General features: G+C 39.1%; 1 protein-coding gene across 1 annotated transcript in view; it reads right to left on the bottom strand.

Annotated features, from left to right (window-relative positions):
• Positions 1 to 19562, bottom strand: part of LOC114351213 (growth arrest-specific protein 1) — a 26824-nt gene extending 7262 nt beyond the window's left edge. Inside the window, exons 1-2 of the mRNA XM_028302329.1 lie at positions 19277 to 19562; positions 6930 to 7157 (exon numbers count right to left, since the gene is read on the bottom strand). Of these exons, the coding sequence (XP_028158130.1) occupies positions 6930 to 7154 (225 nt within the window). The 5' untranslated portion in view covers positions 7155 to 7157; positions 19277 to 19562. The remainder of the gene's footprint in view (positions 1 to 6929; positions 7158 to 19276) is intronic.

The raw sequence follows: 19562 nt of genomic DNA, 5'->3' as shown, positions 1-19562 counted from the left end.
AAAATTCGAACTGGAATAGTCTGGGTCTTTCTTGTAAAAAAAAACTTGAAAAATCCTTTTTTCACATATTTGCGGCCAGTGTTTTGTTTAATTAGACTTAAGGATGGACTTTAATGAAAGAATCAAAACAACTATTCACTGAAATATTACTGGCATAGCAACAAGTCACAATCATGTAATGTACTTATATAGCCTGACCAGGAACATAAAAACCCTCGCCATGTTGCGGAAAACTAATGGTACTAATTTATTTTAATGGCAACAGTAACTGAAAACTTCATTGACATGTCACCTTGCATGTCAGTCTATTGCTGTCAAAGTGTAAACAAACTTTATTTTAAATGTGCGCAATTGATTTTGTGAATTAAATTGCTAAAATCTTTTTATAGTCGTGAAAGAAAAGTGGTTCACAATGTGTAAAGTATTTGTCGAAGAGAAATACTAAGGGTTCGGACAATATTTTCATTGAATAATGTTTCCGACAAAGGTTGTCAAATTGACTGACATGTTTATCGTATAGTACAGTCCACTATGAAAATTAAGAGTGGTTTGTTTCAAATACCTATTTTAAAGTTTTTTGTCACTTTCTAAGTGTTGAATTTTATGGAATTGGGAAAGAAGTACCGAGTTTGAAGCGTTCATGAGCAGACATTGCAGTTGAATATTCAAGTTCTGAATTTGATTATTGATGAATAATGAAATAAATCATACTAACTCGATTGATGGTTTCATTTAATTTATTTAAACCAGGTTACCATAATAATATTTTTTCGATAATTTATGAAAATATCAAATTAGCTCGTAATCCTGAATCCTGATAAATAAAGTTAGCCTATTAATTTAACACAGGTACGACTGTACTCAGTGTTGCACTATCAAATGCAATTGACGCGCCTCTATGCCAGGGTTTTTATGTTCCTGGTCAGGCTATACCTACTACAAACGTATTATCCGTAGTTTATGTCTCTATATGGGTCATTCTATAAAAATCTGTATATTTTCGACGTCATTTTGTCCGTAACTTTTTTAAGATGCTTTTGAATACTTTATTAGTGTAAATTATAGTTTATTAATTAATTATGTTATGTCTAAAAGGGCCAGTCACTTTATGCTTTATTTTAGGAGAAATTATAATTTTCAATTTTTTCATACTGCATTACTCCTATATGACTTCTAATAAAGTATAAAACTTATAACCTTAACATTTATTGCTTGGCTTAAAGCTAACTTACTCGTAGGTTCATATAATTTGTAACTTTTCTCTATGATGTAAAATTCAATCCAAACTTTGATCATACATAATGCTTAAAAATATAAAATATCATCTTTAAACCAAACCGTCTTACATTTCCATCCGTATTTTGCTATCTCAAAACTAACTTAAAAGGCCTTACGGTAAAACAGACTGTGCACCTAACCAGACAAAATTCAGAGTTCTCATTCAACTGGTCACCCCTCAATTGAGTAAGTTGCCTGTAAACAAGCCACGATGGAGCCACTTTGACAACTGAACTTTGGCTGACTGCTCAATTTATAACGCAAATGAGATGCACATAGTGACGTGTGAAGCTAACAATTGGAGCCAATTGGCGACTTATTCTTTTCAACGTTTGAGCGACCGTAACACAATTTGTTACAATCAAACCATTGAGCCAATTCAAAATCAAGACAAATAATTTGAATCCTGTTACTTGAATTGAAGAAAGTGGCTTCAAATGCAAATTTTATTCAGAAGATATACTACCTACCTACTCGTAATATCACAAAATTACTATTATGTTAGTGTAAAGCCAAGCGTCTTGACTTTTGATCTTGTGTCTATTGAACCTAATCAACCATCACTTTGTTACTTTGTTTCAATTTATAAATAGTTTTTATATTAGCAATTTCAGAATACATACAACGAAAATAATAATTTATTTGTGTCTTATCAATTTTTAAATTGTCGCTATAGGCAAAGAAAAACACGTGCGGTCTATTAGCCCATGAAACCTTAAATTAAATTGACCTTTAACTTACTTCACTTTCTCTCGATAACTTTATTATTTATTAAGAGTGGACAACTATTATAACGGACTGATACGAGTATGACTTCAATAATGTCATTAGCAATTCACAACTACATACTCGGTTAATTTTCTTAACATTAACATACATACTTACCATTTTACTTGTACTTATTGACATACTCGGCAGTGGGCAGTATTTTAGTTAAAGTAACGAACTTTGTTTTACTGAATATACTCACATTCATCAGATCCTTTCCCTCCGCAGTAGAAGTCAACGCAATCAGCGCGTACTCGCACGCCTCCGTATACTTGGCGTCAGTCTCCACCAGCACGTCGTTGCACATCATCTCATAGTTCTGCAGTTGGGCGCCGCAGCCGGCGCGGTAGGCGCAGCGATCGTTGTGGAAATCTTTGAGGGAGGCCTTTGTCCAGTAATAGACAGTCTTTTAGTTAAAACTAACGAACTATGAATATACTTACATTCATCAAATCCTTCCCCTTTACAGTCGACGTGAGCGCAATCAGCGCATACTCGCACGCCGCAGTACATTTGGCGTTAGTCTCTACCAGCACGTCATTGCACATCATCTCGTAGTTCTGCAGCGCGGCGCCACAGCCAGCGCTAGCAGCGCAGCCGATCATTGTGGAATTCTTTGAGGGATACCTTTATCCAGTAATGGACAGTCTTTTAGTTAAAACTATGAATATACTTACATTCATCAGATCCTTCCCCTCTACAGTCGACGTGAGCGCAATCAGCGCATACTCGTACGCCTCAGTACACTTGGCGTCAGTCTCCACCAGCACGTCGTTGCACATCATCTCGTAGTTCTGCAGCGCGGTGCCTCAGCCGGTGCTATAGCGCCAGCAGCGCAGCCGATCGTTGTGGAAATCACTGGATAGTTTTTAACTAACAAACTATAGTATTTTACTGAATATACTCACATTCATCAGATCCTTCCCTTCAACAGTCGACGTGAGCGCAATCAGCGCATACTCGCACGCCTCAGTACACTTGGCGTCAGTCTCCACCAGCACGTCGTTGCACATCATCTCGTAGTTCTGCAGCGCGGCGCCGCAGCCGGCGCTGGCAGCACAGCCGATTGTTGTGGAAATCTTTGAGGGAGGCCTTTGTCCAGTAGTGGACAGTCTTTTAGTTAAAACTATGAATATACTTACATTCATCAGATCCTTCCCCTCTACAGTCGACGTGAGCGCAATCAGTGCATACTCGCACGCCTCCGTACACTTGGCGTCAGTCTCCACCAGCACGTCATTGCACATCATCTCGTAGTTCTGCAGCGCGGCGCCGCAGCCGGCGCGGTAGGCGCAGCGCATCTGCGCCTCTTGGCAGCGCAGCGCGTCTGCAGCCGCGGCCAGCAGCACCGCGGCCACCAGCCACATCACCTGCAGGCAAAAATGGACGTTCTTAGACTCTATTTAGGGAATACAAGGGTGAAAGTCTTCGCGGATACCATCATTATATCGTTTCTAGAGCAAATAAAAGTATTGATTAGAAAAATAGAGACGTGTCCTCTAGCCATATTGGCCGATTAAAAATTACCCAATTACATAGAAGTCATTATTTAAATAGGATCCAGGAATATGAGGGTAATAACCCTCTACACGAATACCACTAATTTCCAAAACTACCAGCTACATCACCTGCAGACAATAATACCTAGTAAGACTCTATGGAAGGAAAACGAATGGTGAAAGCCACCAGCTCGCACTAAACGTTTCGATAACTCTTTTATAATGCGAACAGCTAGGTAGGGACTGGAATTCGCTGCCTACTGCTGTCATTCCTGAACACTATAACTCGACTTGGCGTGGGCACTGCCGTGCCCCCAGATCCGAACCTCTCTGCGTAGATGGACTAACTTCCGAAGCACATGATTGAGATGAATTTCATTAAATACAACTCCTATCTAAACATAAAGCACTCCAGATCCAGATAGCCCGCCAAAAGCAAATACTTACTTAGTAGATATTTTTGACAAAACAAGTACCTAGGTAGGTAAGTCTGGGAAAGGATTACATAGAGACGTTCGGTGACTTTTGTCGGGTCACCAGACACAATCGACAATTGGCAATAAACAAGTTCTCCGCTCAATCTCTGACAATGCTAACGGCCCGTTTGAGTGATGGGTTTTTAACAATGTGCCACCAAACGCACGGACGACTCGGCCNTTTCAAGTCCGTACTTCAATTTTAAAGGTACTTTGTTCGCCCCAGTAGGTCGATCGGTCGTCCCCGTAGAAATGCCCAAAATTCAATCCAAACTTTGATCATACATAATGCTTAAAAATATAAAATATCATCTTTAAACCAAACCGTCTTACATTTCCATCCGTAGTTTGCTATCTCAAAACTAACTTAAAAGGCCTTACGGTAAAACAGACTGTGCACCTAACCAGACAAAATTCAGAGTTCTCATTCAACTGGTCACCCCTCAATTGAGTAAGTTGCCTGTAAACAAGCCACGATGGAGCCACTTTGACAACTGAACTTTGCCTGACTGCTCAATTTATAACGCAAATGAGATGCACATAGTGACGTGTGAAGCTAACAATTGGAGCCAATTGGCGACTTGTTCTTTTCAACGTTTGAGCGACCGTAACACAATTTGTTACAATCAAACCATTGAGCCAATTCAAAATCAAGACAAATAATTTGAATCCTGTTACTTGAATTGAAGAAAGTGGCTTTAAATGAAAATTTTGTTCAGAAGATATACCTACTCTTATATCACAAATTACTAATAAGTGACTGTAAAATCAAGCGTCTTGACTTTTGATCATGTGTCTATTGAACCTGATCAACAAATATTCTGTTACATCGTTTCAATTTATAAACAGTTTTTTAAATTAACAATTTCAGAATTACATACCTACTAAAATAATACTTTATTGGTATCTTATCAATTTTTTAAATTGTCCGTAGACAAAGGAAAACGCAGCCTACAGCCCTCGAAACCTTAAATTAAACTGACCTTTACCTTACTTTACTTTCTCTCGATAACTTAATTATTTATTAAGAGTGGATAACTATATTATTATACGGACTGATACGCGTATGACTTCAATAATGTCATTAGCAATTCATAACTATGTAAATATGTTCTCGGTTAATTTTCTTAACATTAACATACTTACCATTTTACTTCCTAATTCATATACTCGGCAGTGGACAGTATTTTAGTTAAAGTAACGAACTTTGTTTTACTGAATATACTCACATTCATCAGATCCTTCCCCTCTGCGGTCGATGTCAATGCAATCAGCGCATACTCGCACGCCTCAGTACACTTGGCATCAGTCTCCACCAGTACATCGTTGCACATCATCTCGTAGTTCTGCAGCGCTTCGCGGCAGCCGGCGCTGGCAGCGCAGCGATCATTGTGGAAATCACTGGACAGTCTTTCAGTTAAAAGTAACGAACTATAGCTTTTTACTGAATATACTCACATTCATCAGATCCTTCCCCTCTACAGTCGACGTCAGCGCTATCAGCGCGTACTCACACGCCTCAGTACACTTGGCGTCAGTCTCCACCAGTACGTCGTTGCACATCATCTCGTAGTTTTGCAGCGCGGCGCCGCAGCCGGCGCGGTAGGCGCAGCGATCTTTGTGGAAATCTTTGAGGGTGGCCTTTGCCCAGTAATAGACAGTATTTTAGTTAAAACTAACGAACTATGAATATACTTACATTCATCAAATCTTTCCCCTCTGCGGTCGATGTCAACGCAATCAGCGCGTACTCGCACGCCTCAGTACACTTGGCGTCAGTCTCCACCAGTACGTCGTTGCACATCATCTCGTAGTTCTGCAGCGCGGCGCCGCAGCCAGCGCGGTAGGCGCAGCGATCATTGTGGAAATCTTTTAGGGAGACCTTTTTCCAGCAGTTAAAACTAACGAACTATAGTATTAAGTACACTGAATATACTCACATTCATCAAATCCTTCCCCTCTACAGTCGACGTGAGCGCAATCAGCGCATACTCGCACGCCTCCGTACACTTGGCGTCAGTCTCCACCAGTACGTCGTTGCACATCATCTCGTAGTTCTGCAGCGCGGCGCCGCAGCCGGCGCTGGCAGTGTAGCCGATCATTGTGGAAATTTTTGAGGGAGGCCTTTGTCCAGCAGTTAAAACTAACGAACTATAGTATTAAGTACACTGAATATACTCACATTCATCAGATCCTTCCCCTCCGCGGTCGATGTCAAAGCAATCAGCGCATACTCGCACGCCTCAGTACACTTGGCGTCAGTCTCTACCAGCACGTCATTGCACATCATCTCATAGTTCTGTAGCGCGGCGCCGCAGCCGGCGCAGTAGGCGCAGCGATCGTTGTGGAAATCTTTTAGGGAGACCTTTTTCCAGCAGTTAAAACTAACGAACTATTGTATTAAGTAGACTGAATATACTCACATTCATCAAATCCTTCCCCTCTACAGTCGACGTGAGCGCAATCAGCGCATACTCGCACGCCTCAGTACACTTGGCGTCAGTCTCCAACAGCACGTCATTGCACATCATCTCGTAGTTCTGCAGCGCGGCGCCGCAGCCGGCGCGGTAGGCGCAGCAATCGTTGTGGCAATCTTTGAGGGAGACCTTTGTCCAGCAGAGGACAGTCTTTTGGTTAAAACTAACGAACTTCAGTATCTTTCTAAATTTACTCACATTCATCAGATCCTTCCCCTCTGCAGTCGACGTCAGCGCTATCAGCGCATACTCGCACGCCTCCGTACACTTGGCGTCAGTCTCCACCAGTAGGTACGTCGTTGCACATCATCTCGTAGTTCCGCAGCGCGGCGCCGCAGCCAGTGCGGTAGGCGCAGCGATCGTTGTGGAAATCACTGGACAGTCTTTTAGTTAAAACTAACAAACTATAGTATTTTACTAAATATACTCACATTCATCAGATCCTTCCCCTCTACAGTCGACGTCAGCGCTATCAGCGCATACTCGCACGCCTCAGTACACTTGGCATCTGTCTCCACCAGCACGTCGTTGCACATCATCTCGTAGTTCTGCAGCGCGGCGCCGCAGCCGGCGCGGTAGGCGCAGCGCATCTGCGCCTCTTGGCAGCGCAGCGCGTCTGCAGCCGCGGCCAGCAGCACCGCGGCCACCAGCCACATCACCTGCAGGCAAAAATGGACTATGTTAGACTCCATAGAAGAAATACAAGGGCAAAAATCCTCTGTGTAGATATGGGACTCTACGTCGCCATAGCATTTGATGCCAAGGCCATAAACCACATCACCTGCAGAGGAATTTAGTTTAGACCAAAGTGAAAATCATTTGCGCGGATACCATTACTAATGTGTATAGTATACTGTTTCTAGATCAAATTAGAATCTCGATAATAGAAATAATAGACTGGGATGCATGGAAGGAATATGAGAGTGATAACCTGCGCGAATACCACTAACTTCCACAACTAAGTACCAGCTACATCACCTGCAGACAATAATACCCAATAAGACTCCATGGAAGGAAATCGAATGGTGAAAGCCATCAGCTCGCACTAAACGTTTCGATAACTCTTTTATAATGCGAACAGCTAGGGACTGGAATTCGCTGCCTACTGCTATCTTTCCCGAACATTATAATCCGAGCCTCTCTGCGTAGATGGACTAACTTCCGAAGCACATGATTGAGATGAATTTCATTAAATACAACTCCTATCTAAACATAAAGCTCTCCAGATCCAGATAGCCCGCCAAAAGCAAATAATAGGTATTTTTGACAAAACAAGTACCTAGGTAGATCAGTCTGGGAAAGGGTTACATAGAGACGTTAGGTAACTTTTGTCGGGTCACCAGACACAATCGACAATTGGCAATAAACAAGTTCTCCGCTCAATCTCTGACAATGCTAACGGCCTGTTTGAGTGATGGGTTTTTAACAATGTGCCACCAAACGCACGGACGTCTCTGTTANACTCGGCCGACGTTTTCTTCCGGCGGACGACTGGCGCCTACGCTTTGCTAGGAGATATTAGTTACTAGACAATAAAGATAAACTATTCGATTGTCTTATTATGGGAATAACTTAACTACGTTGTTAAGTTTTTAATTTGTTCGTCATGGTAATAGTGACATCATGATAGAATAGAATAGAAAACTTTTTATTTGCAAGAAAGGTATACAAGCAGGTAAGACATAGATTAAAACAGAGAGAAATAAACAAGTGGACAATTAACTACTTGTGCCCCTCTGACAAAAAGGCACCCGCTCAGCATACATCAAGACCGCCAGGGCTTGTCTTGAAACTGATGAAGACTGATCAATAGCTTTAACGGCAGCCTAGATTTACAAAGTAGATACTATGGTTAAGCTAAAAACCCCATTTAGCCATCTAGCTAGGTGTTTTGGTTGTTTGTCATTCTTAATTATCTTACCATGACAAAGTTAACGGGTAAGTACTTATACTGTCTGTCTATCCTATCTAAAAAGATTCTTTAAAGGCTGACTGGGACTATAATTATTCTCATACAAGAGAACTCTTTCTATAAACAGAAACCCACAACGATACTAACATCAAACAAGGTAAAAACTTATCATAAACACAAGCCTGATAAAGAACAACAATAGGAAATTATGAAAACAGATTCCGCGAAGCTGGGCCGGTCGGACGCTGGTTTGATTTCCAGGAAGGAGGGCTCTCCGGAACACAAACAGAATCGCCCCACGTCCTCGCCACTAGCTACCAACTTACACGTTACCGTAACACAGGTTAGGGGTGACAGTTTTGTAAAAAACAAAAAACAAAACTGGTGACTGTTTCTTGCGATGCTTCTTCTCAGCAATGGCCCATTTATTGTTACACAGTGGTAGGGTTAAAGTAAGGGATATGTATAAGTGTTTTAAATTCGTAAAGAGCACATCGAAATCTATATAAATAATAATTTTCATTACTCCCGGAAAACTTTCCAGGTAAAGCCATTATTTTGTTCAAATGACTGGACTATTTTCTAAAAATGGAATGTTTCCGATTATTTCGTTGGGTAAACCTAATCATTATTATTAATGGGTTGGTAGAGGCACCTCTTGAATTTAGGTGTACTTATCAAGAATCTCATATTTGGAAACATGAAATATGTGTACCGTATTAATATGATAGGATAGGATAAAAAATATTATACCAGCACTGTGACTAAACTAATTTATTGAAGATGCATAACAACATGCAACAACTTTGTATTCTTACCTGTATCTACTTTGACAGCCCTAACAAATAGAGACGAGAGCACGGGTCGTCGCCCGGCGAAGAGCAGCCGATGCAAAAAGAAAACAATGTGACAACTTAAGATGTCCACCAATCGACTCCCGCGCACCGAGTGTTACATTACAATAACAATAGCTTGCTGCCTTCCAAACTCGACGTTATTACCATCACAATAAGAGCCATTCGAGATAAGAGGCCTCAAGCACGTTCCATGTTGGTTTAGTTAATTAAATTACGTTACGTACGAGACACAATTGTGTGTAAATAGAGGCTCTCGAGTCTGAGATTTAGTCGAGTGCGTTTATTATGGCCATGAAAATATACTCGACGATATTTTACTAAGCATTTAAATAAACTTCCCAGTCTAGTTTATGCTAACATGAGTTCATAAAAGACGTGGACACAGCAGGATAATACTTAAACTTATCTAGTCATTTTGTAAACAAGTTGTTATGCTAAAAAATTACACTATCCACATTTTACATTTCATAATCTTTATTAGGTTGTTGAGTGCGTATTGACTCTACATGCAACAATAACAATAATAACAACGTCTACAATCCTACTCAATCAATAAGCGTAATCATTTTACAAGTAGGTCAAGATAGTCAAATTAGATTAACCAGTACATGTTCGACAAAGCTTGACTCTATCAATCACAGTTCCCTCATCAGTCAAACAAAAACCTACGCCTAAATAAGTCGTGTCCTATTCATCATCCCATGTCGACGCGTGGCGGTTCCACAACCACCTCTTACTCCATCTAATGGATGCCGCATGTCGAAGATAAAATCTAAGGTCAATATTCAAGGGAACTTGTGCTCCGAACGTGACAAAACAGATAATGCCATATGAAGACTTTGGCACCGCGGCTTTACTCACGATCTGTAAACAACGTGACCAAACTTCTAGGTTCTACAAAAGTGTCCCCATTGACACGGGTATTCATGCACCACGAGCATAGATTTTCTATTGACATTTCGAAAATATGGCATCATTTTACTATGAGGAAATTTCAAATCATTCATTTTCATAAATTCGAACACCTTTTCAGAGGCAGGCACTGCAGCAAGCTTAATAGCTTATATGTAAGCACTTCACGCTTTTGCTCTAGTCTATCTACAACCGTCTCTTAAACCATCGATTTCATTCGAGATGTGACATTGCTTTTTCTGATTGATAAATACCATCCTACTTACATGTGAACCAAGGAAGTATTGGTTGGTAAAGCCTAAGGATGGGTTGCACCATCTTACTTTAACTTTAACAAAAGTCAAAAATGTGTCAAACTTCATACAAAAAATACCGGCTATCGTCAAAGTTATGTGCCAGTGCAACTCTGCCTTAAAATTTTAAATGATCGCTGGCGGTTTTCCAATTTGATTCACAGATAGGCAAAAATTTACCTTTAATACTTTTATAAGAAATAAATTTAGCTCCAGGCAATATCTCTCTAATTCTAAGGAGAAAAAAAACAGCCATTTGAGCCGCATCGCGACACATTTCCACATTCGACGTCAACGGTTAGCGGGTAGGTGTGAAAAGCCAGTAATTGCAGCACACACAGACCAGCCGCTCGGACACGTTACGAAAAGCACATAACTGGGAACTATGACGAAATGTTACACTTCTCGGAGAGCGCATGCGCGAGAAAACTATTATGTCTCATGATGAGTTGACATAACGTTTCTTGGACCAGATAACGTGTATTTTTATACCATTTTCTGGTTTGGTATGGCAACATTTATTACAACCAAAAGACAAGAAACAAGAACTTTTTCCGCATCAGGACGTCCACTGCTGGACAAAGGCCTGCCCCAAGAATTTTCACAACCACCGGTCTTGCCCACATCCAGGCACTAACAGGCACATTATAACATGATTTCTACCAAATCTATTTTTTATTTCTTGTGATTCTATGCTTTAAAATGTTCATGTCCGAATAGTTTTGAATGTTTACAATTTAACATTAAAGTTAAATAGGTATGTAGAGCAGTAACAGTCTCTACCCCTACATTCTCAGTCATTTCCTAACCGATTATGGAGTTTCGGCTTCCTTTACCCGCTACTAACACCATGACAAATACAGCCCTAGCTGCATAGCCTGCACTTTAAGTGAAGAATAAATTTGCTACAAGTAAACCTCGTTCATTTCTCACCCTTATAACGTGGGGATAAGGTGTATTTTACCACTGGTTAAAAACCTGCGCCTGCGCTAAGCAAGAGGGTAATCACTGGACTTATTATTGCGTGTCGTTAAGCGCCAATAGGTTACGCAAACAGCTACCGAATGCTCTGTTAGGGAAGCCGGGTAGCATTCCAGGGAATGACAACCTTATTTAAAAAGGGTTTAGAGATTCCGTGAGGAATCCCTCTTTTTAAAATAAAATGTTATTACATCACATGTAAAAAAAATAAAAAATATGTATAGAGCTAGTTACTCTACCTACCTTTGCTGATACATGTCAATAAAGTTATTTCTATTTACCTAAGTTAAAATACAAACAAATCAGTAATAATAAGCAATTAATGGGGCAATATTATCGCTTCAAAGCTAATCAAAAAATCTCTACTTAATTGAGTGACTTTCATTTAGTTAGAACTGCCTTGAGGCAAGCATGTGTGGACTCCACGTCGCGTCAACTTTGTAGAATACAAACGATCGAATTAATACCTACCTTCACTTTCTAAAATTGTCTACACATCACCTGCCTTTCAGCTTGATACGATAATAATAAAGTTTAATAAGCAATTACACGAAAGCTGGCAGTAACGTATGCGGTGAAAACTTGATTATTCATTAAATTATCCGAGCAAGTAAGTAGATAACAAAATTGCGAACTTTATTAGCATTTAATTCTTTTGCATGTTGAGAATAGTTAGGTAACTATAATAATTACGAATAATAAATTAGGTATTTATAGGCAATTTGTAGCTAACTTTCTTTCTCTAAGACACGACAGCTCAAAACTGTATGGTATAAATGTATGTAGATACTTAAATCCAATCCCAGGACAGAATCTGACTGATAAAATCGAGTTCTAAACGTTGTTTTCTAATATGGGATTAATTTCTTACAGCACCGGGGGATTTTCGGAAAATAACCAAGCAGGTGTACGCCTACATAAAGATTTACCATGTAATTTGGTATGCTCGTACATAATTAAACACGATATTTGCTGTTACTAATTGCAAATCGTTGACTTAGTGATAACAGATAACGCGGCTATCTCCAACGGTGTTATCAGAACCTTAACCCACTTTCACGTAGCAATACCTCGTAATCACGCTTAATTATCAAGTAATGTCGCCTCTTAAGAGTATCTATAATATTGTTAACTCTACAATAATGCAGCAAGAAAACATAGTCACCACAAATTCCACTCCTCAAAATCAAATTTAAATTCAAATTATTGATTTGTAATGTAGATTGCAGAGCCTTTTCAGGGCACTCGTATACGTCAGCTTATCGTACCACCACTTCGGGACAACATATCGACTGTTGCTGAGAAGAAGTAACGAGAGAGACAGTCAGTAGCGGCGTTAGGGGTGCGGTGGTGGCGGTCTGCCCCGGGTGCCAAGCATCAGGGGGTGACCATCCTGGGCTGCCCTGGCCCAACTTATGGACTTATGAGGGGGGAGGGGGGTGTCCGCCCCGGGTGCCAACCCATGCGACGCCGCCACTGGAGACAGTCTTACAGTCTTGGAGATCTCAATATGATGAATATGAAAGCAAATATCTGGATACCATAAATGTTTGCATGCGTAATCAAAGTATGGATAAATTAATTATAATTATAAATTGTAATATTTAATTCACAAAAAATGTGAACTGGTGAGTGAATCCGTTGGTATTTGAGTTCAATTAGCTATAAAACCATCGTAAAATGGCGCAAGGATCTCGTAAACAACGCGAACTTGATATTTATACATAGTAATGAGGTTATCACCCCAGTTGTTTTTCTCGCTTCATTACATTACATCGTATGAATGAGCCCTTTATGGTTGTCACCTGCAATGTAAGTAATTATAATAACTATTTACTATTTTTAAACTGACGCTAAATTAAATCTTAGGCCCGTTTTCTGTAACTATCCTTTTTTTTCGGGGAAAAAATAACAATAACAATAACAATAACCGGTGCTTTTTGTAAGGGGTTTGACACATTTTTGACGTTTGTAAAAGGTAAAGTAAGATGGCGCAACTCAGCCTAAAAATATGAAATTAAACTTGTGTTTCAGTCATATTTTATGTTGAAAATTAATTTAGTGAGAGGCTTGAAGTCATGCTTTAGTTCTCACAGGTCTCATACGAAGAGTTCTTTAGTTCTTTTACTTCTGCATTATACTAGTGTCTAGTTAAGTTAATATACCTTACTCAAAGTTATTATGTATTTCATTCGAGATGCACATGCTTATTTCTATTAATGAGAAAAGTGTTAATTTTCTTCGTAGGCTAAATAATATTGCATTTATGTTTCAATTAAAATTCTGAAGGTGTAGAATCCTCAGCCCTAAAGTTCCAAGAATAGGACAAGATAAACACCTCAGGCACAACTGTCCCAGGATCAGTGTGCTCATACATATTCGGGGAACGTAGCGCCTCGCACCCATATATGTAATTACAGCGTTATTCATTATCATAACCAGACTTCAGTCCACAGCTGGACATATATCGTGTCTGTTCGCATCCAATTCCTACCACGCAAGTAGTGTATGCCGTCGCTCTATCTTCTTGTATGTTTACGCCTTCCATATTTTATAATTCGTAACCCCCACGAAGATATGACCACGGGACTATTCCCACCTCTCGTTCCCACCGCTGCAACTCCTGTGTAGCCAGGATCTACAGCTTGTCGCCAATAAAAACCCAACCAGTGAAGGTCAAATTTGTCTCGGGGGAAAGTTAAACTGTCACGAAGATATGACCAGCTATTTGCTGCTTAAATTTGCTAAACCTTGGTCCATATACTTATAATACTTTTATTATAAACTTCAAAGTAGGTAGTATTACAGTACTTATTATTATTCTGGTGGTATTACTACAACCTACTACTACACGACACGTGCTGCTCTTCAACAGATTGTCAGAGCCTACTGGAAGTATTTTATGCAGTGTTGTGCCTGAACGTATCTTTCATAGAACTACTGCATCGTAACGCGACACTTGCAATTGCATCTTTGCCGTTTCTCATGGTGATAAAAGTTAAATGCTGAAGCAGCGTGTAGAAGTTCTAGTAAGGTAACGGTACCTCACAATTACGTATCTTCTACCTACCTATAATTAGAATAATTCCTAGAACTCTTGTAAACACGTTTCACCATTGTCACTAGGTAGTTATGGTTCTAATAGAGTCAGACTTTACATCAATTAATACCATAAACATTTTAATCCATTTGGCGGTAGAGATAAGCAAAAGGGAAGTGGTTTTAGATATTACTCGAATATGGTTTATCGCATGCTGTACAAAATCCGCTATTACTCAATGTTATATCACGTTAGCAAAAACAATTTATCATCCAGTTGCTCTCAACAAGCTCTTGAATATTTCTCATCATCATCTCGCCCTGGTGAAAACCAGAGATTATACTGTCAAAATAGTTCTGTGTCTGAAAATGAGATCGGTCAATGTTTGTTCGTCATGGCATTCGATATGCTTGCACAGGTGTACCGCGCGAGACACGAGGCCTTAAGATGGCAATGTAAGCTTAGCTTAGCCTAGTAATTATTTTAAATCGATTTATAGGTACTTATGTAACTTGAAGTCGCTAAAATTATTACCAATTTAGAAATCTTCTCTAGGGGAATCGGGTTTTGACGATTGTCCGCTAATGATTTTAAAGACATCTCGCATTGGGCGAGAGTATGGATTCGAAACTTTAGACATTTATGGGTAGTCTTGCGAATTTTCGCTACGCAAGATGAATATAAGATACCCCTACGACTGTATTATTTAGGTATCTATTTAATACATCCTTGTGAACATCATTTTCTGTCATTAAGAAAACCGCGCACTTAACTAACAACAAAGTGCTTCAATTTTGAAGCACCTTATTATGCGGGTACCCTTAAGAGTCTCTACGAAACTTTCACACGACTATCAAACTACCGAGCTTTTATAATAAATTCTATGACTCTACTACAAATGCTTAAAAACCAGAATATAACTAGATTTTTAATTACTTATTTCCGTGTACGGCAGGTGGTGTCTCTAGATTGGATTCAACGGAAACAGGCGATTGAAATCAGTTCTAAAGTCAGTTAACTGCCTTCTAAAAAACCTTACAATAACATAAAAAAAATTGAAAACCATTAATACGAGTAAGTAATGAGTCTGAATAACGTTTCTAATTATAAGTCCTATTGCAGCTACTTAATCACTCTGATTAAATCTAATCACTTCAGTGTTAGGTAATAATAAGCGATTGAAGTAGACTCTTAATTAGGCACGACTAAGAGAGTTTATGAGTTATTACAAGTACTCATTATTCGCTCAATATGATGCCAACTAATAGAGGCACAAATCGAAATGTTTCAATGTTCTACTCAAAATACTTGAAGCAGAATCAAGATTTATTTCAATAAATGCATAAAAGCGCTAACTTTAAAGGGCCGTTTAAAAAACAAAACCCTTTGTGTATTGTACAAAGGGCCTAAAAGACACATCTTCTTCTTATCTCTTACCGAAACAACAAAAGGGTAACAACTGGCAGTAGCCGACACAAAAACTAAGACGAAAAGGCCGCAGGTAGCTACGAGCCATGTAATTGTGTATTAGTGCACTCTATCGAAAGACATTAGACGGTATTTAGAAACTCTTGACAATAGCAAAAATAGTAGAGGTACTTCAAATGTAACAAAAAAATAAGTTATCAACTTTCCGGGTGAAGTAACTCAAAAATCCCGCTAAATGTTAAAAGCATTTTATTTTAATAGTGCCTAAATGATTATAAATTTCACAAAATAAATCAGCACTCCGCCCAGAAAATACCGCGCCTTAAAACAGGATTCAAACATTGTTGCAGGTTTCGTAACTTAATCTAGCAAGCTAGACTAACGCAACTTAATATTATGTGGAACAGCCGCTTGGCTGCATTGTATCACGAATCACATTTACGAGAAAACCAATAACTATGCAGTCAGATAGAATTCAAACCACAAAAGCATTCACGAACATTCAGACTCAGGATAATAAATCACCAAAAAGGTTAAGTTTGAAAGACAAATTTTGGACATATGGTGTGCAGCTGTAAGGTCGGCGGTGCATCGACTAATTTATTACGACTTGACAGCATTTTTTACCAACACCCGAGAGATGACTTTATTAACTATTATGGAGAAACGATTTCTGAAAATTTCTCAAGGCGAAGCGTGACTGTAACCAAAACAAGTTACGAATATGACGATCGATATAGCGCTGGGCCCGATAAATCAAGTAATCGCAATAATCGATAATTCTCTTGGCACCGAACCGCCTTGCACCAACATAGATATAGGAATAACTTGATGCAGTTTTATAAATAGCACCATTCGATGAAGTACAGGGGAAACATAAAATAGCATTCTGATGACGGTTATATCGTTGTTTAAACTATGTTAACATTTCCTGCCTCTAAGCTCTGTTTGATAACGTAACACTGCGCTATTCTATAAATCTCCCGCATTATTTACTTAATTTTAAGTGACATTATGACACTATCAAATCAAGAACCAAAACAAACAGAGCGTTGATGAGAAAAGTGCGTTTAATCCTGATAGTGTACGTCAGTAACTTAATACTGTTGAAGACAACTCATCCACATAATTAAGTGTGTAAACATAGATTAGAGACGTCGGATGCAGCTGAGCTTATCCGATTTCTTCAAACGACGCGTGTAAATACAGAATGCAGTTGGATACTTGCAATTCGTTGCCCTCACTCGAGAAAAACGTTAACATTTGCATGCAATCTAAATAAACCGTCCTTTGAAATAAGTTGCAGGGGAAACAAACAAAGAAGAACCCTTGCGTAAAGTTAAAAAGGAAACGTGAATGGTTACTGAAAAAATACATTTCTAATGATCAGAACTCTCAAGTTTAAACACCTCTAAAGGAGACGTGTGCCGCAATTCGAAATCATTATCTATTGTGTAAAAAATAGTTGTTAAATAGAGCTAACTTGACAGCCTTCAGCTATTGTCGGCTTCTGAACAGGATTAGCATAATTTTCCGCTCGCATCTAACTACCAGCATTTCTGAAGCTAAGACGTCTCGCTCATTAAATAAGACAACCTTATGTTTAGTTTAGTTAGGTAGATCATTTTATTGTAGTTATACTACTGCGTTTAGGTTTGTAGGTAGAGTTATTAATTTTTTATCCTTGAATCGATTACCTACTTAACGAATACCTATGTATATTCGTTTAACGTCCGCAGACTGTATCCATGTTCCACTATTCCACTATTGGTGACAGCGATTTTCAAGGGCCAAAGTTGGTATTGAAATATTTCAGCCAGAATAAAGTTATATGACAATGATTAAAACTTATGTTTTCAGACTTCATCGCGTATAAATAGTTGAAATGTTTCTCTTACGGATCATCCTCTTTATTGCGAACAGCAATCAAATATTGATTATTTTTGGCTCAGAAACTCAATGAATTCAATTCTTAAAGCCGTTTTCTCGAAGTCCGAGTAGGATATCTAGAATAACAGCATTATTATGGGCAACGGAGCGCCATAAATCTCCGATTGGTTTATGTTCGGGCCGTCTAGCCTGTCCCGAAATAATTGATTTTATTTTCGTCGAAGAACCGTAATGCCATGCTAATGCTTTTGGAGACGGCCCGGAATTTTGGACGGTTTTGACCACAGGTATTAACAATTTACGTCACACTCGTCCTAGAACCCAGCCATTTAAAATTCCAAGCCTGTCCAGTTGAAGCCTTATGGGTTAGAAGATGGTGCCTCATTAGTATAATTGACAACTTACAAAACTTAAGCAAAGTTATTAAAACAGTGACTCAGAAGACTTCTCTTGTAAATTGTTGTGGTTTCAAGGAATTCCGGCATCATTCAGAGGAAGTTTTACATAAAATTAATTAATAAACGTCGCAAAACAAATGACTAAGAATACATTTGCTTCATAAAAGGAAATGTCCGAGATCTTGGACAAATCATTATCAGAAACAGACATCCTGTTTTCAAGCATGGTCCTGTTTGGAATGAGCTTGCTGTCGCCGTATATTATTCTTGGACGATATATTTACGTCAAACAGTTAATAGCCAATCTCATTAGTTCAGGCCACGTCGCTGGTACTGCTAAGGACGCGGGAAACGCGAGGACGCCGAAGGCAATCGAGCCATTTCTATGCAATACCACGACTATGCAAATACAAGCATTCTGTCTAATGAAAACGTTGAGGCTACTTATTGGCAAGTTGTATGTCGCGGGCGCATTGAAACATTAAAGAAAATTGATGTTCAATCATCGTTGTTGCAGTGAGACTTTTTATGGCAGTGTGGGAAGTGTGACTTTTAGTATCTAGGATATGTCTCAAGGACTCGACCAAATCTAATGTATTTGTTTATTTCTATTTTTCTTTGATTTTCTTCTTTGTTTATCTGTTACCTTTCTTTGATTGAAACTGTGATTTTGTAAAGTTTATACATTTTACTTTATACGTTTCTAACATTTAATTAATTTTGGCTTTAAGAAATCCTGATTTATTTGATTCGATGGAAATGTTAGTTTCAGTCACTGTTAATGATATTATTATACATATATAGGGATACAGTTTCGTTCTTTACTTAGTGCTAACTTCATTTGGACATCTGCTATTTGCTTCCACTTGGGGTAAAAGTACACAAAACCAAAGAAATCTTCACCAGTCAACTATAAAAGATAAATCAAGTGAGAAAATAGTCCTGAATCCTGAAATAAACTTTTCAAGTGCACTCGTACACATTTCATTGTCGTCGCGGAATGCAATCACTCCAAAACTATTATTAGAAAGGGTACAATAAAGTTAAAATAAGATAAATGCACGTACAAATCTTGCTCGCCGCTCCCGCCGTAGTCACATGGCTCGCATTCGTTGGAAAGTTTAGAACTCCTGTTTTTGTTAACCTCGACGATCCTGCACTGAATTTCACTGAACAAACAAGTCACAATAACATCACTGTCCCGCCGGTTAACTTTACAAGTCCAGTTTCAGTTAAAAATCCGTTTGTTTCGGGTTTGTGTTTTGTTTATGTTTGGGGGCGAAGCACCGAGCGACGTGCTCACGAGTCGCGCGCGCGCTTCGGATTGAGTCAATTTGAGTCGTGTTTTGTTGA

The sequence above is a fragment of the Ostrinia furnacalis genome, unplaced genomic scaffold (assembly GCF_004193835.3).
Source record: "Ostrinia furnacalis isolate ACB-3 unplaced genomic scaffold, ASM419383v2 OfSCF1110, whole genome shotgun sequence".
Lineage (NCBI taxonomy): Eukaryota > Metazoa > Arthropoda > Insecta > Lepidoptera > Crambidae > Ostrinia > Ostrinia furnacalis.
The sequence above is the reverse complement of the archived record's forward strand: the minus strand, read 5'-3'. Positions and strand labels throughout refer to the sequence as shown.